Below are 25272 nucleotides of genomic sequence, written 5' to 3' on the forward strand. Positions count from 1 at the left end.
ATTAAAATGGTGTTCAGGTATGGCCGAATCCAGGCACCTAAATGCTAGTGTCAAGACTAGACTAGCTTTCACAAACTTTCATTTCTGCTTTCCTCTGTATTGACATTCATCTCATAAAGCCTTTCTCAGCAACAGAGCCCCATAAGCTCCAGGCTCACATCCCACCAGCTTGGCAACTCCAGTAGAAAGAACATCTTTCATGATAGTTGCAGGAAATGTCTCTGGGCTGGTTGTCACTAGACTAGGTTAGGTCACACACCTTCCCTGAACTAATCACTGTGATCTGAGAAACAGAATAAACTGGCTAGGTCTAGTCCCTGGTGGCTAAGTGGTAGAGAATCCAACTGCCAATGCAGGAGACCTGGGTTCCATTCCTGGGTGGAGATGATCCCTTAGAGGAGGAAACGGCAACCCTCTTCAGTATTCTTGCCTGGGAAATCCCATGGACAGAGGAGTCTGGTGGGCTACAGTCCATGGGGTTGCAAGAGTCTGACATGACTTAGTTATTAAACCAACCCATCACCAGTCCCTGGAGCTGGTGTTGGTAGGGCTATGGCCAGTCCCGCTCAAATTAAATAGACTGAGGGACTTCCCTGGTCCAATGGCCGAACCTCTGCGCTCCCAATGCATGAGGGCTTGGGTTCCATCTCTGGTCACGGAACTATATTCTACATGCCGCAACTAAGAGTTCATATGTTGAAACTAAAGATCCCATGTGCTGCAACTATGACCCGGTGCAGCCAAATAAATAAGTAAAAGTATTTAAAAAAAAAAAAAAAGATTAAGAGGAAAGAAGTATTTCCCCAAGAGAAAACTGAGTGGGATACTAGGGTGGGCAAAACCCACAGACTTCTGCTATAGTGTCCTTTTCTCTGCCCAAAGCTGCATCCAGAATATTGACCTGCGGTGGATTAACACCCACCTTAGACAATTGTAACACTCCTCGGTGACCTCGCCTCTCTACCTTCTCACTTCACTGGTAGAAAGCTACCACTTCTACGCTCTTCTGAAAAGTGGGTGTGATTGAGTTTTACATATTTACCTGATATAAACTTAATCACTCACCAGTGAGAACCTGAAAAGGGAGTTCGAGAGGCAAGGAGGCGGGGTTGGGGACCTGAGGGGTGCCAGACCAGAGGAGCGGGGACCAGGGGGCGTGGGCGTGAGAGGGAGGGATGGGAGGGTGGAGGGAAGGGGCAGGGGACTGAGGGGGGCGGTGGGGTACAGAAGGGGAGGGAACGCAGAACTGGGGCGGGTGGGGTCGGGAGTTGGGGGCGAAGAGGCAAAGCGGGGGACTCGGGAAGACGAGACAGAGCAGGCGGAGCTGGGCGACTCCGGAGGCGGGGCTGGGCCACTGGAGGGGGTGGGATTGGAAGTCGGAGGGGCCCGTCGGGGGGTAGAAAGTGGAGGGGTGAGCCGCGGGTGGGAGTTAGAGGGTGGGGGCTGGGGTGTAAGGGACAGAGAGAACTAGGTGGATTCAGAAGACTGTCGGTGTCGGAACTTGGCGGGATAGACTGGGCCAGAAGGCGAGGCTCGTCGACTGTGCATGGGGCGGGTGACACTGCCTAGAAGTCCGCGGCAAGGGGTGTGGCGGGGTGTGTGTGTGTATTACCCGCCCCCTGCACACACACACACTCGCCTGGCGTTCTAAGGCTCGGTCTCTGGTCCCGCCTCTTTCTTGGAAGTGACAGACCGATCAACCAATCAGAGCCGCGGGCAGGGCGCGGGGCAGCCAACCGCACGGCGGGAGGAGGAGCTGAGGAGGGGGCTCGCGGGGCAGGGGAGGGGGCTAGGGGCCTCGAAGGGCTCCGGAGCTGCGACTGGCGAGTCATGGCGCTGGGACTACAGCGCGCAAGGTACTGGGCTTCGCGGGCAGGAGTGATGAGAACTGGGGGCTCTTCTTCCAGCGACCCCTGAGCCGGGTGGGGAAGGAGCGGGTGCAAGCCTAGGGCGCCCTCGGACGCGCGGTTGCAGGCACATCCCCGCCGCACCCTCCACCCTAGGGGATCGCAGGGGTGGGGGCATTTCCCCAAGCCCAGGCTGCCACGCCCCTCTAGCCAGGAGCGACTTTGGGGTCTTGGTCCCCGATTTCCTGCTGCTCCGGGTTCGCTTCCCCTTCTGATTAGGGGTGAAACTCGGGGTCCCCACGGAATTGGGGTGGTTGCACTTGAGCAGTTCCCGGGCTTCCGCGGGAGGCATTTTCCTTCTTCAGAGTAACTCTTCTGGCCTCCGAGCCCCCAGAATTGAGGTTGTTCTTTGACACAAGACCCCTGAGGTCCTAGGAGATATGGGACAGCCCCGAATTGAGCCTTCCCAGATAAAGGGAGTCCCTTAGAATTGGGAGTCAGCTATTGACTCAAGAGAGAACCTCTATAACTGGACCCTCCCTGACACTGTTTCCCAAACCTTGGGTTGCCTAGAAATAGGCAGAGGCGGTCACCTTTCAGAAGCCACCTGGGGGACCCTTCCCAAGGGCTTTTTTGTATTCCTGTGAAAGGTAGGGTCATCCCTTCAATAATAGGAAAACAGCCTGACCCACTTCCCAGATTCTAGCCTCTTATCTGACCCTAACCCCACCCAGTCCCTGTGACAGTGGGAAGCGGCACCCAAGCCTTATTTGGGAAGACCCCAGACAGGGTGCTGTGCCTGCTTCAGTGCGAGCTGGGCGCGCCCCCTGCCGCAGCGGCCAGCTAGGTAGTCCTGGGCAGGGAGTGGGTTTCTGTGTTCCCTTCCCAACAGGTGCAGATCTGCTGGGCAGCACAGGGAACTGGTGTTCTGGGTCCACAGCCAGGGGGTCCTGTCTGACCATGTTTTCATGGGACCCCAGAAAGTATCTCAAACCCTTGATTTCTTCCGTCCAATCTGAGGCGTCCAGGAAGCCTCACCCCCTTCCCTCCTCCCTGGCTTCACAGGTCTGATTGGATCCATCTACACCCCCATGTTTTCACATCCCTCCCCCCTTCACCTATACTCTCCCCCCCCCCCCCAATTCTATTCCAGTCTCTGGCTCTGAGCCTGCCAGGGAAACTCTATCCCACCCTTTCTGGGCCAGCCCTGGCCCAGCCCCTCCTGGCTGGGTGGGGGCCCCTCTTGGCTGAGCTGGGGGTGCTCCCCCCTCCCCATCTAAGGACAGCCCTTTCCTTTGGTGTCATCTGAGCCTGCGCACCACCCACTCATAACTTGCACCCGGATCCCGGCCACGCTCCATCCCCTCCTGCACCCCTAGGGTGGCATTTGGGCCAAAGAGGGTCTGGGTGATGGTGAGTGGGCCCCCATACTTCCTTACTGCTTCCCCCTCTTCCAGCTCTGGCTAACTGCCATCCCACTCCAGGCAAGGGTGATTCTCGGGAAGCCCCTGATGGGCACTTGGCCCTGGGTGTCCCTCAGATCAGAGGGTTCCCAGAGAACATAAGACTTGGGGTACAGGCACCCCACTGGATTACCAGGTCTTTGAGAATGAGCAGAGTCAGGAGTAGAGAGACACCCCCGACCCCCTTCCCCAAGTCCCTTCTTCAACCCAAACCCTGCCTCTGGCCTTTTCAGGCCACCTTGGGGCAATGCCAAGAGGATCCTTGCATGATTCAGCCTAAGGCCCCCCAGATCCTCTATACTTTTTGCAAGACCCCAAATACCCAGTCGACTGTCAGGAGAGAGAGGCCCAGGAGCAGCCCCAAATGTGGGGCCGGTGTCCCCACTTTCTCCGTGCCTTTGCTCTCAGGGGCGAGTTCTTCAGAGCAGAGAAGAAGCGGGCTTCTCCCTCTCCTGGTGGGGGGGGGGGGGCACCAGGCCCTACTCCCCATCCCAGGCCTTACCCGGGGGCCTCCCGGCCTGGCTCCACCCCCTGTTCTCTGCTGGAACACAGAGGAAGGGTGGCAGGGCTCCAGCTGCACGTCTCAACCTGGGCAGAATGCCAAGGGGCTGGACCAGGGCTGGGCATGGGGCCAGCTGGGGAGACTGGCCAGCTGGGGAAATCCGGAGGCAGCAGGGGTGGGAGCAGGGGAAAGGACGGGGGTCCCTTGGGTGGCATGCCCACCAAAGCATGGCACTTAAAAGCCCAGGCCCCAAAGTCAGGGTTCAAATCGCAGCTCACCAGCTTCCTGGCTGTGTGGCTTTATGCCAGCAGGCTGCTCTCTGAGCCTCAGTTTCATAGCCTGGAAAATGAGGGTTCTACTTCCCATCTCCTGCACTAGATCTAGATGAGGAGTGGTGAGGGGACAGAACTTTGAGGCAGAATACTTCATAGGAGGGCAATAAACTGTGTTCAAGTCAGACAAGATTCTGGGCAAAAGCAAATGCGTGGTTGGATTAACAGAAGCGTTGAGCACAACTGCACATTGGTCGAGGGTCCTGGGATTACCAGCTTGGTGACTTGGGCTGGTAATGCAATTGCTTGGAGACTCGGTTTCTGACTCTATAAAAGGGAGATCACTTTTCCAGGTGCATAGGGTTGTTGAAGGGAGTTAATGGGGTCTCTAAGCTCATGAGTTTTCAATATACCAGAGCTATCATTATTATTAGTATCACTATGATTTAGTCTTTTTCTCAAGGTATTATGTAAAAGTCACATGTGTGATTGCACACGCATACCACACCACAGGTTTACCACCGAAGCCCGAGGGTTTCTCCAGAGCCTATGAGTCTCCTAAGCCTTCCATCCCTGATGTGGACAAAGAGGGAATAATAAAAGTTGCCTGCAATGCCGGAGACCCAGGTTCGATGCCTGGGTTGGGAAGATCCCCTGGGGAAGGGATAGGCCACCCACTCCAGTATTCTTGGGCTTCCCTCGTGGCTCTGACAGTAAAGAATCTGTGTGCAATGCAGGAGACCTGGGTTTGATCCCTGGGTTGGGAAGATCCCCTGGAGAAGGGCGTGGCAACCCACTCCAGTATTCTTGCCTGAAGAATTCTGCTGCAGTCCATGGGGTCGCAAAGAGTCCACCTATATATAGCATTGACCAATTGCCAGCCTCGATTCTAAGCCCTTGACGTACAGTAACTCCTTTAGTCTTCACAACAGCCCCATGAGTTTGTGCTGTTCTTGGGCACAGGGAGGCCGTGCAACTTGTCCAAAGTCACACAGCTAATAAATCATGGAGTCGAGACTGGAAGGCTGAACCAGAGGAATTAACCCCGAGTCTGTTTAAAGAGAAAGGCCAGGGACTTCCTTGGTGGTTGAGTGGTTAAGGCTTCGCCTTCCAATGCAGCCGGTAGGGGTTCCATCCCTGGTCAGATCAGGGAGCTATGATCCCACATGCCTGGGGGCCAAAGAAAAACCCCAAAACAAGAAAACAGAAGCAACAATGTAACAAATTCAATAAAAACTTTAATAATAATAATAAAATAAAAATATGTAAATAAATACAGGGAAAGGCCAGAGACCAGACAGCTTGTGGAGCAAGTGAGAGACCCACCCACCTTGCTGTCAGGATATCTGGAGAACAGGCTGGGAGCTGGAGGGAGGGTCCCGCCGCAGCCACCAGTTAGCTCCTTCTATGAAGGGAGAAGGAGTCGGCCACAGAGAGGATTATAGAGCCCAGCTGCCCGGGAGGTGGGGGGGCCAGCCCCACCCCTACCCCCGTCCCTGTTCCCATTCCCTGTTCCCTCTGTCTGGGCCCCCAGCTCAGGCCCGCCCACCCCCACCCTCTGGGCAGGAAGACAAACAAGGCTGGAACAGAACGGGACAGGAGGACGGAATGTCCTCTGGGCAGAGTAGGACTGGAGGCCCCTGCCCCCCACCAGCCAGGAGGGAGGGGATGAGGGCAGTTGCTGGCTCCCTCCACCCCTCCACCCAGCCTGTCCCCTTCTGTGCCTCCCTCTCACTTGCATGAGGAGATTTTTCCCATCTGTACAGACAGGAGGTACCACGCGCCTCCCTCCATTGTGCCTGGGGGTGGCGCTGCACAGCTCCTGTTTGGAGGAGCAGTTGATGCCCCAGAAATGGCCTCTAGCTTTTAGGAAGGTCAGCTTCCCCTTCTTGGGTTTTGCTTCCATGGAGGTTGTAGAAGGGGCTGGGGGGAGTGGTTAATAAGACAGGAATTAGAAGAATGAAGGCTTTGAAATCTCATTGCCCGAGTTCAGATCCCAACTCTTCCAGTTAATGGCTTTATGACTCTGGGGGCTAAGGACTTACCTTTTCAGAGTCTCAGTTTCCCCTTTGTGAAATGGAGGTTTCAGAGCCTAGGCTTTCTTTAAAAAAAAAAAAAAATTATTTATTTGGCTGCCTCTGGTCTTATTTGCAGCGCCTGGGCTTAGTTGCCCCATAGCATGTGGGATTTTAGTTCCCCTCCCAGGGATCAAACCCTTGTCTCCTGCATTGGAAGGTGAATTGTTAACCATTGGACCACCAGGGAAGTCCCGGCCTAGGGCTTTCTTAGGATTGAATGAGTACACATAGGCTGAGTCCTTACTTAGTGCAATGCCAGACTCATAAATACTTTGCAAATTATAGCTGCTTATTAGTGGTTTTTCATACTGTCCATGGGGTTCTCCAGGCAAGGATACTGGAGTGGGTTGCCATTTATAGCCAACTCACTGGAGAAGACCTTGATCCTGGGAAAAATTGAAGGTCAAAGGAGAAGGGGTGGAAGAGGATGAGATGGTTAGATAGCATCACCGACTCAGTGAACATGAATTTGAGCAAACTCCGGGAGATAGTGGAGGACAGAGGAGGCTGGTGTGCTATACTCCATGGAGTTGCAAAGAGTTGGACACAACTTAGCAAGGGAACAACAAATTTATGGTTTTTTATCAATAGTAGTGTCTCAATACAGATAAGATTACATATACTATACTATATGTAACATACTCTTATCATTTTTTCCCCCCAAAACTATAGAGTTTGGATTCAGAGAGACCTGGAGTTTGACTTTTAAGACAGTGCAGAAAGAGGAAGAAGTACTAAAACCTGGAGATAATCCAGGGCGATACCACAGGAGGTGAGGGTTCGATCCCTGGGTCAGGAAGATCCCCTGGAGAAGGAAATGGCAAACTACTCCAGTATTCTTGCCTGGAGAGTCCCATGGACAGAGGAGCCTGGTGGGCTATGGTCCATAGGATCGCAAAGAGTTGGACACGACTGAAGCGACTCAGCATGTGCATACAACAGAGGAAACTGAAGAATTCAGGCAGAACAGTGTTCACTCCTTGTGGGCAAGCACTGCACCTCTCTGTGCCTGGGTTTCATCTGTTCAATGGGATGTTATTACCTTCCTCCTAGGGATGTCTGAGCTACATGGGTTAATTTAAGTCACACACATAGCACAGGGTCTGACATGATAGTAAAAGCTGGATAAGTGGCAGATATTTCTGAAAACAATCAAACAAACAAAAAAACACGATAGCTTTCTACTTCCAACCCCACACGCAGAATTCAAGCATTTGAAATGGATTAAAAGGCAGGGGTGAGTGGTTAGCCATTGGCTGAACAGAACCCCCCAAGACCCTAGGGATGGTTTGCTGTATCTCCCTGGCAGGGCCCCCGGAGGTGGGTCGTTGGACTTTGAGATCTGTACTCCAAGATTCTGAGAACTCAGCTCAGCTGAGGAGGGAAAAGGGCAGGAGATGGGGTTCAGGGAGGTTGTAGGGCAGAGGGCCTGGAGGGGGCTGCACCCTCCCCTCTTCTTGCACCCTCCCCTCCCTGGTTCCTGACCATCTCTGCCAGCCTCCTCCCAGCAGGAGGCCTCCCTGTTACCCAGTCGCCCCAAGCCCGGGGAATAATCAGCAGATAAGTCAGGGAGGGGACAGGGCGGCCCTGGGCACGCCTTGGAGAGGAGTGAGGCACCTGGAGGGCAGCATGGGCTGGCGCACCGACAATAAAACCCGAGGCTAGGAGCGACTCCGTAGTATAACCCCCCCAGAGAGCTCCAGGAACTCGCCCGGGCCACACAGCGAGGCCTGCACAGTCGCGGCTCTGACTTCTCTGGGACCCATGTGGCAGCACACCACGTGCTCGCCGCATCCAACTCTTTCCCTTCCCGGAGCGCCCCCAGTGAACGCAGGCCATGCCCGCAGGTCGAGCACGGAGCTGCGCAAGGAGAAGTCCCGGGATGCGGCCCGCAGCCGGCGCAGCCAGGAGACCGAGGTGCTGTACCAGCTGGCGCACACGCTGCCCTTCGCGCGCGGGGTCAGCGCCCACCTGGACAAGGCCTCCATCATGCGCCTCACCATCAGCTACCTGCGCATGCACCGCCTCTGCTCCGCAGGTGAGCCCGGCCCCCGGGAATTCCCACCTGGGCAAGGCTCCGCCCTTGGAAAGATACATCCCGAGGAGACCCCTCCTCCGGGAAGCCGCGTCCCAAGGCCCGGCTCCCAGAAGGCGTCCCTACGGAGCCCCGCCCCTCTGGAATCCAAGTCCCTGGAGAGGCCCCGCCTCTTCGAGTTCTGGCCAATCGGAATCCAGTCCTAGGAATCCCCGTCCTCTTAGAAGTCTGTTATTTGTTAGGCCCCGCCCGTTGGAATGCTCCCTTGCATAGCTCCACCTCCTTAGAATTAGAACTCTAGGGAACAGAAGGCTCAGCCCCTAAAGAATCCGCCTGCAAAGCAAGTGACCCGGATTCCATCCCTGGGTCGGAAGATTCCCCTGGAGAAGGGAATGGCTATCCACTCCAGTATTCTTGCCTGGAGAGTTCCATGGACAGAGGAGCCTGGCAGGCTATAGTCCATGCGGTCACAAAGAGTCAGACAGGACTGCACGGCTACCACTTTCACTTCACTGCTTCCACTAAACTCCCTAAGGCACCTGGACCCTTAGGATTTGGTCCCCTGGGAGATCTTCTCAGCTAGGCTCACTAGTTATATTGTTTGTCCCCTTGAATTCCCACCCTGTTAAGCTAAAATTCAGCAGGAAGCCTTCTCTCTCTCTTTCTCACACACACACCCCTTGGAATCCCAGGACCCTGAAAAGATTTTATTATGGGGAAAGTGGAGTCATCCTCTGGAGACTCTGCCCCTTAGACTTTCCTGTCATGTATTCTGCCCTCCTTAGAATTCTGTCACTTGGGAGTCCCTGCTTCTTTGGAATTCTGCCCATCTGGAAGGTCCTGCCCCAAGAATTCTGAACCCCTGGCAAGTTTGGCCCCCTTGGAATTCTGACTCCCCTTATACCTTGGCCCCTTAGAACTTTGACCCCTGGGAATTTCATCCCGTTAGGATTCTGCCCTCCTCAGGGTTCTATTAGGGGCTTCGCAGATGGCTCAGTGGTAAAGAATCTGCCTGCAATGCCAGAGACTCAGGTTCGATACCTGGGTTTGGAAGATCCCCTGGAGAAGGAAATGGCAACCCGCTCCAGTATTCTTGCCTGGGAAATCCCATGGGCAGAGTCTGGCGGGCTACAGTCCCAAAAGAGTCATAGGACACTACTTATTGACTAAACAACAAGAGTTCTATTCCTGGGAGACCCCTGGCTTTCTAGAATTCTGTACCCCTGGGAGGCCTTGTTCTCTTAGAATTCCAGTCCTTCTTGGTCCTCCCCTCTTCCTTGGGACTCCAAGTCACTGGGAAGGATGTGCCCCACTCACCTGGAGGTTCCTGTAAGTTCCTCTAAGTGAAGGAAAGCAGAGGGAGGCTAGCCAGGGTGGGCTCATGGCTGACTGGACACACCGTATCCATCCTGGCCCTGACACCAGGGGAGTGGAACCAGGTGGGAGCAGGGGGCGAACCACTGGATGCCTGCTACCTGAAGGCCCTGGAGGGCTTTGTTATGGTGCTCACCGCCGAGGGAGACATGGCTTACCTGTCAGAGAATGTCAGCAAACACCTGGGCCTCAGCCAGGTAAGAGGAGCTCCTACTTTGTGCAGGTGATGCTGGGATACAGATGGCACCAGAACCACCTTAGCCCTGCTTTTACAAGGCCCACAGTGCAAAGGGGAGGCAAATATGTCACCAGAAAGGAAAATTTGGAATGGGTAGGGCTGAGGTGGGGCAGCTTAAGGGGCTGTATAAGCCCGGGGTGGAGGCTGGTACCTGACCCAGACTTGGAGGGAATCAAGGGCTTCCTGGAAAAGACATCTGAGCTAAAACCTGAAGGACTTACCTAGTCAAAGGGTATGGCGAATGGTTGGGGCCACCAAAGACTAGGAATGTACATGGCCGAGGAAACAGAATATGCCAAGACACAGATGTGAGATAAAAGCAGAGCCTTTGGGGACATTTCTCCGAGTTAGGTGTAGAGTGCAGTGGGAGAAAGTGAAAGAAAGGCTAGAGGTCAAAATTTAGGACTGAGATAGAAGATTTGCCTCCAGGGCACTGGGGAGTCATGGAAGGATTTTAAGCAGAGGAGAGATTGTGTCAGAAAGGTGCAATCAGATTTTCATTTTAGAAAGATCCCTCTAGCTACTGCACAGAGATAGAACTGGAGAGAGTGAATCTAGAGGCTGGAAACTCTGTAAAACAGTGGATGCAGGGTCCCAAATGGGAGAAAAGGAGTAGGATGAGGGGCCTGGGATGGGAAGACAAGAGACTTAGGGAGCAGAACTAATTTCAGCTCATCTTACGCCTAGTCCCGTGAGAGGGCTAATGTTTTTTTCTTATATCACATCGATGAGCTCCACAGTTGGCATCTATTCCTTTCTCTTGCCTTGTTATCCCACTCTTTAAAAAAGAAAATTCATTTATCTGCGTCAGGCCTTAGTTGCATCACGAGGGATCTTTTGTTGTGGCACATGGACTCTCTAGTCGTGGCTTTCCTGGCTCAGTAGGTGCGGCTCTCAGTCTTAGTTACTCCTTGGCATGTGGGATCTTAGTTCCCCAACGATTCTTAACCACTGGACCACAAGGGAAGTCCCCATCCCACTCTTGATGCCAACTTCTCTGTTAGTTTGAGCTCTTGAGCTCAGAGAGGTGAATGTTCCAAGGTCCCAGAGCTGGGAAATGGCTAGGACTCCAAGATCTCATCACTCCCCTGTTCAGCTTTAGCTCTGACCACTGCTTCTAAGATAGTATTCCATCATTTCACCAGAAGGGCTTCCCTAGTAGCTCAGCTGGTAAAGAATCTGCCTGCAATGCAGGAGACCTGGGTTCAATCCCTGGGTCGGGAAGATCCCCTGGAGGAGGGCATGGCAACCCACTCCAGGATTCTTGTCTGGAGAATCTCCATGGACAGAGGAGCCTGGTGGGCTACAGTCCATAGGGTTGCAAAGAGCTGGACACAACTGAGCAATTAAGCACAATACAGCACAGCTCTGCTTTAGTTTTCTTTGTATGGTTAGTATATTGTTTTATATGGCTCAGACGCTGAAGAATCTACCTGCAATCTGGGAGACTCGGGTTTGATCCCTGGTTTGGGAAGATCCCCAAGAGAAGGAAATGGCAACCCACTCCTGTATTCTTGCCCGGAAAATCCCATGGACAGGGGAGCCTGGTGGGCTAGTCCATGGGGTCGCAAAGTCAGACATGACTAAAGTGACTGAGCTTGCACCCCACTACCCAGTAAGCTCTGAGAGTTAGGGGATTTGTCTTTGTAGTTACTTCTGTGCCCACACCATCTAGAAGAAGGCCTGGCAAATAATATGCTGAAGAAAGCAATGAATGAATGAATAAGGAGACTGGGAAAATAATCCGGGTTCATGAATTGGGGCAGGGTGATGAGGATGGGAAGGGTGAGATGCGTCAGAGGCCCTTGTAAAAATGCTTTTCCTCCAAGGCACCCCTCTGCTTCCCTCCCTCCCAGCTGGAGCTGATCGGACACAATATCTTTGATTTTATCCATCCCTGTGACCAAGAGGAGCTTCAAGATGCCCTGACCCCCTGGCAGAGTAAGTTCCCTGGAGGTCTCTGCCCCTAAATTACAGAAACTGAGGCTCCATCCTGCCCTTAGCATATCCTCTCCCCTCTGGAATCAGTTCAGTCGCTCAGTCGTACCTGACTCTTCGTGACGCCATGGACTGCAGCACGCCAAGCTTCCCTGTCCACTGAGAAAAAAAAAATGGGAAGAGAAGGACACTGTGGCCTTGCCCTGGGGGAATGCAGGGACTCACCCCACTCTGCGGGGGATCATCTTAAAGAGCGTAGCATACCCCTGGGAGATCCTCTCTGGTTTCAGGTCTAGATTTCGAGGATGAGGCTGGGAAGAGTTTAGTAACTGGGGTGCTGGAGGGAACTGGGCCCTGTACCCGATGACCAGCTCCTCCCTTCCCCGCCCCCTCCCTTTCCCTCCTTCCCCCGCCCACCCCCACCCCACGGCCCTCCTCAGGCCTGTCCAAAAAGAAGCCGGAGGCCCCCACCGAGCGGTGCTTCTCCTTGCGCATGAAGAGCACCCTCAGCAGCCGCGGGCGCACCCTCAACCTCAAGGCGGCCACCTGGAAGGTGGGCAGGACCTGGCCTGGAGGGGAGGGGCCCGCCGGGGCTGGACCTGAGCCCTAAAGTTCCCACAACGGGTTGCAGTCCGTGGGTCTCCTGGGCCCGGGATCCCGTGGGGCTTTCTCAGGCTGGGTCTTGGACATCCTCTGGGTACTTAGGAGGTTGGGGATCGGGGGTCCTTGTATCCTTTCTTAATCTGGATCTCTGTGGGCCTAGCGCTGGGAGTCCTCAGTGTCCTGAGTCTGGAGTCTCCATGGGGGTAGGAAAATCTGGGGTCCTCAAAGCTCCCTGTGTCTTAGAATCTGGAGATTGTCAGAACCTTCTTAGGTTGGGGTCTCTATGGGGTCGGGGTCTGGGGGTCCTCAGAGCTCCCTGAGCTGGGGCTCTGGAATCCTCAGGGCTTTCTTCTTCACAGCTCCCTAGGGGAGGGGCCCACAGGAACATACCTCCCAGCCCCTTGGGTAGCCCTAGGTCCAGGTGCATGACCCTTTTGCCCCCAACTACCCCCACCAGGTACTACACTGTTCTGGACACATGAGGGTCTACAAGCCCCCAGCACAGACTTCCCCGGCTGGGAGTCCCAACTTGGAGCCCCCCCTGCAATGCCTGGTGCTAATCTGTGAAGCCATCCCCCACCCTGGCAGCCTGGAGCCCCCGTTGGGCCGAGGGGCCTTCCTCAGCCGCCACAGCCTGGACATGAAGTTCACCTACTGTGATGAGAGGTGGGCAGGAGACAGGAGTCCACCCACCACCTGCCAACCCCAGTTCCTCGTCTTCCTTTCTGCCCAAGTTCACTCACCGTCTCCTCTCCTACCCCCCACCGCCAGCTTCTCCCTCTGGTCTGTTTCCAGCTTTCTGACTCCATCTTTCTCTGTCTTGATGTGTCTGCCTGTCTCTAAATTGTCTGTGGGTCTTTTTTTTTTTTTTTTGGCCATGCCTCTGGTCGTGGGGGATCTTAGTTCTTTGACCTGGGTTCGAACCTGAGCCCCCTGCATTGGAAACATGGACTCTTAACTTCTGGACTGCCAGGGAAGTTCCCCATATGTGGGTCTTCTTATCTGGGTTCAGACTGCTCGAGTTCAAATGCTGGCTGTGCATCCTTGGCCAAAGCACCTCACCTCTCTGTACCCCACTTTCCTCATCTGTCCTGTGAAGTGAGAACAGAGCCTACTTAGAACACGTGTTCTGAGCACTCGGTGAGTTGCCTGATGCCGAGTAGTCTAGACGTGCCTATTTTTTTTAAATCATTATCATCACAATTACTTTTTATTTCTATTCATTCTCTCTTATTTTTCTTTTTGTGATGTTCTTTCTTCCTTTCTCTACCCCTCTCCTATTTCTTTCACGTTCTCTTTTGTCTTCTTTTCATCGCTCTCCCCATTTTTACCTTCTCTTCTCCCCTATTCGGGCTTCCCAGGTGGCTCAGTGGGCAGAGAACCCACCTGCAATGCAGGGCTGCGTGTTCGATCCCTGGGGTCAGGAAGATCCCCTGGAGGAGGGCATGGCAACTCACTCCAGTATTCTTGCCTGAAAAATCCCATGAACAGAGGAGCCTGGCGGGTTACAGTCGACAGGGTTGCAAAGAGTCGGACAGGGCTGAAGCGCCTGAGCACACACGCATGCAAGCTCCTCACGCACGCACGCTGCTCACGCGTGCATGCTCCTCCACTATTAATTTCCTATGGCTGTTGTATCATGTTACCACATACATAGTGGCTCAGAACAACATATATTGTCTATCTCAGAGTTCTGGAGGTGACAAGTCTGAGATGAGTCTTATGAAATGAAAATCAAGGGCTGTGTTCTTTCCAGAGGCTCCAGGGAAGAATCCGTTTCCTTGCCATAGAAGCTTCTGGGGACCCCCTACATCCCTTGGCTTGTGGCCCCTCGCTCCACCTGAAAGCAGGTCACTTCCACCTCCGCCTCCATCATCACATCTTCTGTTCTCTGACCGTGTGCTCCCCCTTCTTGTAAGGACTCCCGTAATTACACTGGGCCCACCCAGGGGATCCAGGATCATCTCTCCATCTCAAGATAATTAACTTCATCACATCTACAAAATCCCTTTTGCCATAGAAGGTAATATGTTCACACGTTCAGGGAATTAGGACGGAGACATCTTCAAGGGCCTTTATTCAGCCTGCCACACTCCTTTCCCTATTCCTTGCTCTCCCTTTCTCTCTGTTACAAGCCTGTCCCTCTCTCTTGCTGGCTTCATCCCCGTGGCCCGCCTCTCCTTCCTTTCACCCACCCTCCACCTTAGCCAGTTGAACTGATGTAGGCTCCACTGCACCCACCTCAGGATCGCGGAGGTTGCCGGCTACAGCCCCGACGACCTGATTGGCTGTTCTGCCTACGAGTACATCCACGCGCTCGACTCGGATGCAGTCGGCCAGAGCATCCATACATGTACGTGTTCAGGTTCCACTTCCGGTGGACAACACCAGCCAACACCAGCTCCGCGCTCCCCAAGCCCCAGGGAACAGTCTCTTCCCTGACCCTTCATACCCCATGCCCTGCCCCCACTGCCTTCTCTCCTCAGATTCCCTAACCCCTCCCCATGCCCCTCCCCAGTGCTGAGCAAGGGCCAGGCAGTAACGGGGCAGTATCGCTTCCTGGCCCGGAGTGGTGGCTACCTGTGGACCCAGACCCAGGCCACAGTGGTGTCAGGGGGCCGGGGTCCCCAATCTGAGAGTATCGTCTGCGTCCACTTCCTGATCAGGTAAGCGGGAAGGAGGTGGGATGTCTGTGTGCATGGGTCTGGTCTGCATATGTATGAACAGGTATGTGTGTATATGTGCAAGTGTGCGTGTGTACGGTGCACACATGTGTGAGAGGAAGTGTGCACATGTATGTAGAACATGTGTGACTGATCACACACAGGCATCTGCATGTAGACACAAATATATGAGCGTGTGCTGGTAATTTAAATGAAAAAGACTATTTTCAAGTTATAATAAGACAGCTGAAGCTTAGGACCTTTTAAAAAACTGACATGTAATTTACATGAGAAGATTCACTCTTTTTTTGTATGTGGTTCTGTGAGTTTCGACAAACGCACGAATTGTGTAACCCCAACCACAGTCAGGATATAGAGTAGGGAATTTCCTGGCAGCCCAGTGGTTAGGACTTGACTTATTTCTTGACTTTTACTGCTGGGGCCAGGGTTCAGTCCCTGGTTGGGGAATTAAAATCCCACAAACTTCACTGTAAGGTAAAAAAAAAAAAAAGCTCTAGAGTAGTTTCATCACCCCCCAAAATGCTTATATAGTGAACCTCAGCCCACCCCTCAGTGATCTAATCTCTGACCCTAGAATTTTGCCTTTCTAGAATGTCATGTACATGAAATTCTATAGTATGTAGTCTTGGAGCCTGGCTTCTTTCACTTAGTCTAATAGATTTTTAATTTATGTCGTGGTGTGTATCTATCAGTTCCTTTTTGATGCTAGGTAATCTATGCTATGACTATGTATGGACCGCTGTTTAACCATTCATTAGTTGGAGGACATTTGAACTGTGGACTATTTGGGGTGATTACGAGAAAAGTAAACATTCTCATCCATGATTTTGTGAGGTCATATGTTTTCATTCTTCTTGGATCAACACCTTGAAATGGAATGGATGGGTCCTATGGTCGGTGTATGCTTAACTTCAGAAAAAATTGCCAAACTGCTCTCTAAGGTAGCTGTACCCTTTTGAATTCCCATCAGCATTGTGTGAGGGTTCTAGTTCCTCCGCATCCTTGCCAGCATTTTATTTTATATTGTCTGTTTTTGTCTTCATTGTTGTTCAGTCGCTGTGTCCGACTCTGCAACCATGTGGACTGCAGCAAGCCAGGCTCCTCTGTCCTTCACTATTTTCCAGAGTTTGCTCGGATTCATGTCCATTGAGTTGGTGATGCTGTCTAACCATCTCACCCTCTGCCACCCCCTTCTCTTGCCTTCAATCTTTTCCTTTTCCAGTGAGTCGGCTCTTCGCATCAGGTGGCCAGAGTATTGGAGCTTCGGCGTCAGTCCTTCCAGTGAATATTCAGGGTTGACTTCCTCTGTCTTCATCCGAACTATTCTAATGAGCGTGTAGTGGTAAAGCATAGGCTCCTCCCCGCTTTCATCACGCATCTTAGAAGTTTTTCACCATGACAACGTGTGACAAGGGCAGCTAATTATCACCCAAGACAGAGAATTACAGCTTTTCTTTGAAGTCTGTCTCCCAGGACATGGCATTCATTTCTAAAGCCAGAGGAGTTTCCTTGGGTCTTTTTTTTTTTTTTTTATTTACTTGGCTGAGCCACTTAGTTGTGGCATATGAACTCTTAGTTGCAGCATGCAGGATCTAGTTCCCTGACCAGGATCAAACCAGGGCCCCCTGCTTGGGGAGCATGGAGTCTTAGCCCCTGGACCACCAAGGAAGTCCCTCCCAGGGTCTTTTTGATCAAGAAGAGATTGTATTAGAAAACAGAGGTTGGTAACAGGAATATTTATGCAAGTCTTCATATACAGGAAAACAAGCCTGGTCTTTGAAATGCTCTCCCATCAACCTCCTTTCAAATCAGAATCTTTGAATAACTTGCAGCCTTGAGAAGAATCAGAGCAAAGGAGAGGGGACCTGCCCTCCTGTCTCTTCTGGAAGCTCCTTTTATTCATTATGAAGACTTGCCTTTGGGTGGCCAGGCCCTGGAATTTCAATCTTTCGCCCTCTAAGCAAAGAGCAGGCCTGGGGAGTTCAGTTTTACTGGCAGAAAATGGATGAAGCATGAATAGGAGGTTACTCAGTAACAGGTTCCCTCTCCTTTGCTCTGATTCTTCTCAAGGCTGCAAGTTATTCAAAGATTCTGATTTGAAAGGGGGTTAACTGTGAGATGAGAAGCACTGAGTATGAATATTGTGTGGCATGCAGCTGTGTGGCTCTCTGTGCCTGCTTGAGTGCTGACACTTTGTAGACCCCATCCCTCCTCTTCCACACCTGAGCCTCCTTCCGTTGCCGGTAGCACCTGCGCCATAAAAATAAAACTCACTTGCTCGGGACACTTACACCATTCTACACCATGGGCTTTGTGCTCACAAGAAGCCCATGGGGCACAGCCGTTATTTCGATCCCCATTTTAACAGATCATTTATTTATTTGTTTTTGGCTGCATCAGATCTTAGTTCATATGCAGGGTCTTCATTTCGGCGTGTGAGTTTCTCTCTAGTTGTGGCAGATGGGCTCCAGAGCACGTGGGCTCAGTCATTTGCTGCAAGCAGGCTCTCTAGTTGTGGCAGTGTGGGCTTAGTTGCCCTGAGGCATGGGGGATCTTAGTTCCCTGACTACGGATTGAACCCATATCCTCTACATTGGAAAGCAGATTCTTAACCACTGGACTACCAAGGAGGTTCCTTGATCCCTATTTTTGAGGAGGGAAAACTGAAGACCAGAGAGGGGAAGTCCTTTGCCCGATGTCACACAGTTAGCTAAGTTTTGACCCAAGGCAGGTCTGGAGGACCCTTCTCCTTTTGTCTTCAGTCTTTCCCAACATCAGGGTCTTTTCCAGTGAGTCAGCTCTTCACATCAGGTGTCCAAAGTATTGGAGCTTCAGCTTCAGCATCAGTCCTTCCAAGGAAGATTCAGGGTTGATTTCCTTTAGGACTGACTGGTTTGATTTTGCTGTCCAAGGGACTCTCAACAGTCTTCTACAACACCACAGTTCAAAAGCATCAGTTCTTTGGCACTCAGCCTTCTTTATGGTCCAACTGTCACATCCATACACGAATACTGGAAAAACCATAGCTTTGACTATATGGATTAATGTAATTAATAATAGACTATTAAATTATTGTACATTATGTTATAGGTACATGTGTACATATTCTAATGCATACAATATCATTTCAACATATAATTGATATTAAAAATTATTATTTAAAAAGTTTTAAAGATTTTTTTGGCCATGCTGAGTGGGATGTGGGATCTTAGTTCCTGCATTAGGGATCAAACCCGAGGTCCCTACAGCGAAAGGTCTGGAAGTTTGGAGTCTTAACCACTGGACTGTCAGGGAAGTCCCCTAAAAATTATTGGGACTTTTAGATTCTTTTTTCATACTCAAAGTTTCAATCTACTGTGTATTCTGTTTTATTATTTTTAGTATTTTATTTATTTATTTGGCTGCTCCCAGGTGGCATGAGAGTTCTTCCATCTTCACTGGGGCATGTGGGATCTTTAGTTGCAGTATGTGGGATCTAGTCCCCTTACCAGGGATCGAACTCAGGCTCCCTGCGTTGGGAATATGGACTCTTAGCTGCTGGACCACCAGGAAAGTCTCTGGGGTGTGTTTCACACTGACATGCTCTGCGTGCTCAGGCACGTCAGTCATGTCTGACTCTTTGCCATCCCATGGACTGTAGCCTGCCAGGTTCTTCTGTCCATGGGATTCTCCAGGCAAGAAGACTGGAGTGGGTTGCCATTTCCTTATCCAGGGAATCTTCCCAACCCAGGGATTGCATTGCATGCAGATTCTTTGCCGCTGAGCCACTGGGAAAGCCGTTTACATGACAGTACATCTCAGGTCCAACCAGCCATGTTTCAAGTGCTTTGTTTACTGAAAAGATGTATAATACATTTTGTAATTACATAGAAAGGGCTTCCCTGGTGACTCAGTGGTCAAGAATCCGCTTGCCAATGCAGGAGATGCAGGTTTGATCCCTGGGTCGGGAAAATCCCCTGGAGAAGGAAATAGCAGACCTCTCCAGTATACTTGCCTGGGAAATCCTATCGACAGAGGAGGCTGGCAAGCTACAGTCAGTCCATGGGGTCACAAAGAGTCAGACATGACTTAGCAACTAAACAACAACGACGACGTAAATACATTTACTAACAAATAATGTCTTTTACTTAAGGTCTGTCTTCTCCCACTAGCATTTCCCACTACGAGAGCTGAAGTCTTGTCTGTCTTGTTTACTGTTGAATCTCCAGTGTCTAGAACAGTGCCTGGCACATAGTAATTGCTCAGTAAACAATAATGGCAAATATATAGAGCTCATCCTGTGCCACAGTTCTATGCATTTGACATATACTAACTTATTTAGGCCTCATGACAACCTGGGGAGGAGGTACTCTTCTTATCCCCACTTTACAGAAGAGGAAAATGAGGCCCAGAGAGGTTCAGCCATAGACTAAAGGTCACACAGCTTGTACGTGGCAGAGTTGGAATCTGAATCCCAGGCTGCTGGCTGCAGAGCCCTTGCTCTTCACCACTAAGTATTTCTGGTTGTCTAGGAAAGGGCTTCTGAGGTGGCACAGTGGTAGAGAATCCACCTGCCAATGCCAGGAAGGAGTATAAGAGACGTGGGTCCAATCCCTGGATTGGAAAGAGCCCCTGGAGGAGGAAATGGCAACCCACTCCAGTATTCTTGTCTGGGAAGTCCCATGGACAGAGGAACCTTGTGGGCTCCGGCCCACGGGATCACAAAGGGTTGGACATGACTGAGCGACAGCACGGACAAGGGAAGATCTGGAAGGAATGAATATGTGCATCCCATGCGGCATGTAGGTACGTGTGCTAGCCCCAGTGTAGACAGTATGTGTGCCTACCGGACCAGGAATACACCTGGGGGTATATGAGGGTGCCTGTCTGTGCCTGTGAGTACAGAGTGCATGTACGCACGACTGTATGAGCCTTTGTTTTTCAAGAGGGGTGGGGTAGCTTTGGATCCAGTCTCAACTGGGATGTTTCCAGCCCAGAAGGGGTGGGTAAGGATGGGGCAGGGTCCCAGCTTCTGGAAGAGCTGGTGGAAGGACCACCCACATTCCCGTCCTGGAGAGTGTTATGCAAAGGAGATGCAAATGAGGGTCTGGTCCTCCACTCCGGGCCCCATTCTCCAGTTTGCAGAGGGAACATTTGGACTGCTTCTGCAGCTGGAGACTGGGGAGGGAGGGGGCGGCAGAAGACACGAGGGACAGAAGCATATATTTATAAATTCGTTCCTTTGAATGTGGCAAATGTCTATGAATAGAAGCTTCCTAAATAAAATCTTATTCATAAAAATACAGCCCTATAAATTTTTCATATTTGGTAACATAAGAATATGGTACATATATAGTCTTCATCAATACATTTAAAAGAATGTGTTTATAAGTAAATGTCTATAAAGAGAATATTTAGTTCTCATGCCTTTCAATCTCCCTGTTCTCTGCCCCTCATGGCCCCTTAGTCTCTCTTCTCTTTCTCTCTTCCCAGGCTGTGCTAAATGCCAACTCTTTTTTTCCTGCCTTTCCTTCCACAGAGGGAATTTGGGAAGACACCCTTGACTTTCTTTTCAATGCTATTCTTAATAAAAAAAAAAAAAGCAGTCAACAAAATTTAAATCTTTAAAACAAGTCAGCATGGCAAATTATTTTCCGCACAATGCCCTCCCACCCCTGGATGAGATGGCCTCCTGTAACAGGACATCACTAGGGGGGGACTGCCTAGGGGTGGGGCCAGACACCCTCTCTGACTCCCATTCCCCTTTCTGCCCTGTACCCCAGCCGGGTGGAAGAGACCGAAGTGGTGCTGTCCCTGGAGCAAACGGAGCGACACTCTCGCAGACACATCCAGCAGGGCAGCCCCTCTCAGAAGGATGCCCCTAATCCTGGAGACAGACTTGGTATGGGGCCGGGCTGGGGCTGGGTGGGGTTGTGTCCCCAGGATGCTTGAGAGAAAGCCCAAGTGCCTTCGTTTGACCCACTTGGCCCCGTGTGACCCGCCTCCTGCCTCCTTCCCCTTCTTACTCACTCTCTGAACCACACCAGCTTCCTTAGTGCTCTGGGAACGTAATACTCTTTTCCTGCCTCAGGGCCTTTGCACGTGCAGTTTCCTTTGCCCAGAATGCTCTTTTCTGTCCTCCCTCTTTTTCCTGTATTGCTTCAGCCTTGTTGTCCTGTGGTCTGGATCCCGCTGTGACCCCCAACTATCCCCACTTTCAGTTTGTTCCCTGCTCCCACTTCACTGTACTTTGGCTTCCAATAGTCTTGACCCTTCCACATCTGGCTTCTTTTTACCTCTTCCTTCTCTCCTCCTTAATAGCATCGCCCTCCCCCTCTAATCCTGGATAAATGAGTTTCCCTCCTTGATTGTTCTTTAGGGCTTCATCTGCAAAGGGTTGCTAGCAACCCATGCTCCTGGGTGTGGTATGAAGTCACCCACACCCTTTCCGTTTCTGACTTAGAACTGGATCGGGACCACATCTTGACTTCTAGGGTCCTTAGAACTTCCTTGAGGGTCTTGGGCCAGCTTCCTCCCCCAACATGCCCACTCACCCTCCCTCCCCCACAGCCAAATGGCCAAAGGCTGTTCTGTGCTACTGGAGAATCAGCTTAGTTGTGTGCCCCCGTCCAGCTGTGTCAATCTGAAATATGAAAACATGTCCCCACCACTGGGCAGTTGCTACTGTCCCTATCTACTGTATGCCCCCACTGCATGTTGGCCCCTCCCCTAGGACCCTTCAGGGCCGCTGAAGGGATGGCACCTGGCCCAACAGGTCTTCTCCAGCACTCAGCTCCCAACGCTGTGAACGGGGTCCATGCTGATTATAACATCAGTTCTGCTCCCTGAGGTGGGCAGAGAGCTCTTCCCTCAACTCTGAGGGACCCTCCTGTGTCCTTTGCTTCTTGATGTGTCCTGCAGACACCTCTGGTCCCCGGATCCTGGCTTTCCTGCACCCCCCTGCCCTGAGTGAGGCTGCCCTGGCTGCTGACCCCCGTCGGTTCTGTAGCCCTGACCTCCGTCGCCTCTTGGCACCAATCCTGGATGGGACTTCAGTAGCCGCTACCCCCAGTGCACCCCCAGCCACACGGCGCCCCCAAAGTCCTCTTCCGGTAAGCATTCCCTCCACTTCAGCCCTCAGGATCCAGGCTTTTGGGTTTTTGGCTTGAACCTTGCTATTCTCTGAGCGTCAGTTTCTCCCTCTGTGGAGTGGAAAGGTTGGGGATGAGATGGAGTTGGGGTTCCTTCAAGATCTAGATTCTAGATTCTTTCAACTGTTGTCTGGATCAAAATGTAGGATGTTTGGGACTGGCAAGGGTAACCCCTCATTGCTTGTGACTAAGCATCTGAATTTTGTTTTTTTAATTTTTACTTTGTGGCCGCACCACACAGCATGTGGGATCTTAGTTCCCTGACCAGGGATCGAACCTGCACCCACTGTAGTGGAAGCATGGAGTCTTAACCACTGCACTGCTAGGGAAGTCCCGGGTTCTCTGAATTTTGACCTCACAGAGACAAGAATGCCTGATGTTTTAGATTACTCAAGCCTGGATTCAAACCCTGATTCTGCCATGTAGAGCTGCGTTACCCTGGAAAAGTGGGGCCTCGGTTTCCTCACCTGTAAAATTAGGATAGTAGCATGTAGCCACCTCATTGGTTATGGCAAGGGTTCAGTAATATCATTCATGACAAGCACTTGGTAAAGACTTCAATAGACCATAATGGTTACTGTTTTTACTTAAGAGTCCAGAAAGCTGACCTTTGACTCAGGGGTCCATATTATCTAGTCTTGACTTTCCTTATCCCCAAATTCACGACCCCCCAAAATATCTTCTCTCCACCAGAGAAACAGACTGCGACCTTTGACCTCACCTTTACCCTTAGGACAACTGGATTCTGCATTGTTTTCCCCCAGACTCCAAGATCTTTAACCCGTCAGGGCCTGAGTATCTTGGCCTCAGACTTCAGTCTTTTGAACCTCTGATGTGTGCTCTGTCAGTCTACACCCAGGCACTCAGACTTTTGCACACCCAGGTTCAGAAGCTCACATTTGCTATTTCACTCGCTTGGTGTCCCAGCTGTCTGACAACTGACCCTCACTTCTAACCCAAGCTGAAATGTTTAGACTGCCTTACTGCCAACATCTCCCAGGCCCAAGATTTCCTTGAGTCTCTACTCTCTGTCCCCATAGGCTGATCTCCCAGATGAACTACTTGTGGATGTGGAGAATGCACACAAAGTCTTGGCCTCTGGGAAAGACCTGCAGGCAGTGGAAACAGATCTAGATATTGCTCAGGTAAGGGCGAGCATGAAAGGAATGGTCTTTACCTCTGGGTTCTGGGTGACATATCTAAGCTTTAGAGAAGGATGGTGGAGTGGTTAAGGGGATGAATGGATGGATAGATGGGTCACTGAATTCACTAGGTGGGTGATAGTAGCGAGATGGATGGGTAATGCTTAGGTATCCAGATGGATGGATGGATGGGTCACTGGATAGATAGACTATTGGATGGATGATAGATGGAAAGTGTTTGGATGATTGATGGTCTGGAGAGATAAATGACAGTGGCCTGATGTATCAGCTATCTATCACTGTGTAACAAATTACCCCAAAACTCAGTACCTTAAAGCAAACATTTATTATGTCACACAGTTTCTGAGAATTAGAAATCTGGAAGCAGCTTAGCCAGATGGTTTCATCTGAGTCTTTCATGAGGTTGAAGTCAAGTTCTCAGTCAGGGCCATAGTCGCCTGGAGCTAGAGGATCCACTTCCAAATTCATGCACATGGTTGCTGGCAGGCTGCAGTCCATCATGGCTTTGGCTGGAGATCTCAGTTCCTCACCACGTGGGCCTGTACAGAGGCTGCCTAAGCATCCTCACAGCACGGCAGCTGGCCTCCCCCAAGGCAAGTAATCAGAGAGAGAGAGAGCACCCGAGACTGAAGATGCGGTCGTTTATATCCTAATCTCAGAAGTGACATCCCACCACTTCTGCTATATTGTATTGGTCAGACAGACCAACCTCGGCACAGTGTGGAAGGCAGGCACAAACAAGTGGGAATGCCAGAAGGCAATGATCCTTGGGACCCCCAGTGATTCATGTCTCTCCCTCAAACAAGGTACACTCACCCCTCCCAAGGCCCCCCAAAGTCTGTTCCCATTACAACTTCAAGTCCAGAATCTCATCACCTCAGTCAGGTCTGGGTGTGGCTGAGCACCTTAAATACAGTTCCTCTCAATCTGCTGGCCTCTGAACTAAAGAGACAAGTTGTCTGCCATCTACATTCCCAATACCCAGTGATGGGACAGGCATAGAATAACTGCCAAAATATTCCTATTCAAAAAAATGGGAGGAAGAGCACGTGGATCACTGATCCATAGCAGTTTTGAAATCCATTTGGGCAAATGTCAAAAGTTGCTTGTCATGTCGGCAGAAACCAACACAGTATTGTAAAGCAATTATCCTTCAATTAAAACAAACAAACAGTTCCTTGATCAGAACTCATTCCTAGTATTTCCCAGTAGTTTTTCTACACGGTTCTTGGCTCTACCCTCTGGGCTCTTCATAATTCAGTCATCCTTCCTTTTTCAGAAAAAGGTAGCATGTTTTGCAGCTGAGTGGTCTTTGTAACCTGCTTTCTTCTTAGAGAGTTTTGATGGTCCAAAGGTCCCTTTTCATTTTATACCATCTCTTTCCCTTTCAGTCCAAGCTGCCAGTGCTTCTGTTTATGTGTCTTTGGAGTTCACTCCACTAGACAAAAGCCATACCCACTAATCTCTGAGATAAACCCTTCTCTACTTCAGGCTTCTGTTGAGATGGCTGAGTGACAGAGGTCTGAAGTTTAATAGAAGCTCTAAGGTTTGGTTGTACCTATGAGGTATATCCTTAAACTCGAGAGTACCTTTTGTCGGACTGAGGGTATTCTAGACACCACCTTTTGTCTTTCCAAGGTCTTTGTCGTTGTTGTTCAGTTGCTAAGTTGTGTCCGACTCTTTGCGATCCCATGGACTGCAGTACGCCAGGCTTCCTATTTCCTGGAGTTTGCTCAAACTCATGTCCATTGAATCGGTGATGCCATCCAACCATTTCATCCTCTGTCGTCCCCTTCTCCTGCCTTCAATCTTTCCCAGCATCAGGGTCTTTTCCAATAAGTCGGCTCTTCACATCGGGTGGCCAAAGTATTGGAGCTTCAGCATCTGTCTTTCCAGTGGATATTCAGGGTTGATGTCTTTTAGGATTGACTGGACACTGGGGACT

At 51.1% G+C, this 25272-nt stretch overlaps 1 protein-coding gene across 7 annotated transcripts in view; it reads left to right on the plus strand.

Moving 5' to 3' along the window:
- The first annotated feature begins 1795 nt into the window (after positions 1-1795).
- The window catches only part of HIF3A (hypoxia inducible factor 3 subunit alpha), a 30424-nt gene continuing 6947 nt past the window's right edge, over positions 1796-25272 (plus strand). The window contains exons 1-11 of one of the 7 annotated variants that reach the window (XM_061139650.1): positions 1796-1856; positions 8010-8200; positions 9623-9768; positions 11666-11750; positions 12188-12300; positions 12808-13016; positions 14597-14703; positions 14869-15016; positions 20797-20915; positions 21935-22125; positions 23205-23309. In XM_061139650.1, coding sequence (XP_060995633.1) covers positions 1831-1856; positions 8010-8200; positions 9623-9768; positions 11666-11750; positions 12188-12300; positions 12808-13016; positions 14597-14703; positions 14869-15016; positions 20797-20915; positions 21935-22125; positions 23205-23309 — 1440 coding nt within the window. In that variant the 5' untranslated portion in view covers positions 1796-1830. Of the gene's footprint in view, positions 1857-6832; positions 6935-6966; positions 8201-9622; positions 9769-11665; positions 11751-12187; positions 12301-12807; positions 13017-14596; positions 14704-14868; positions 15017-20796; positions 20916-21934; positions 22126-23204; positions 23310-25272 lie in introns of those variants that run through there. The other 6 variants (XM_061139653.1, XM_061139654.1, XM_061139656.1 and 3 more) reach the window with 6 other exon arrangements.

Source organism: Dama dama, chromosome 4 (genome assembly GCF_033118175.1).
Source record: "Dama dama isolate Ldn47 chromosome 4, ASM3311817v1, whole genome shotgun sequence".
In the NCBI taxonomy this organism is placed as follows: domain Eukaryota; kingdom Metazoa; phylum Chordata; class Mammalia; order Artiodactyla; family Cervidae; genus Dama; species Dama dama.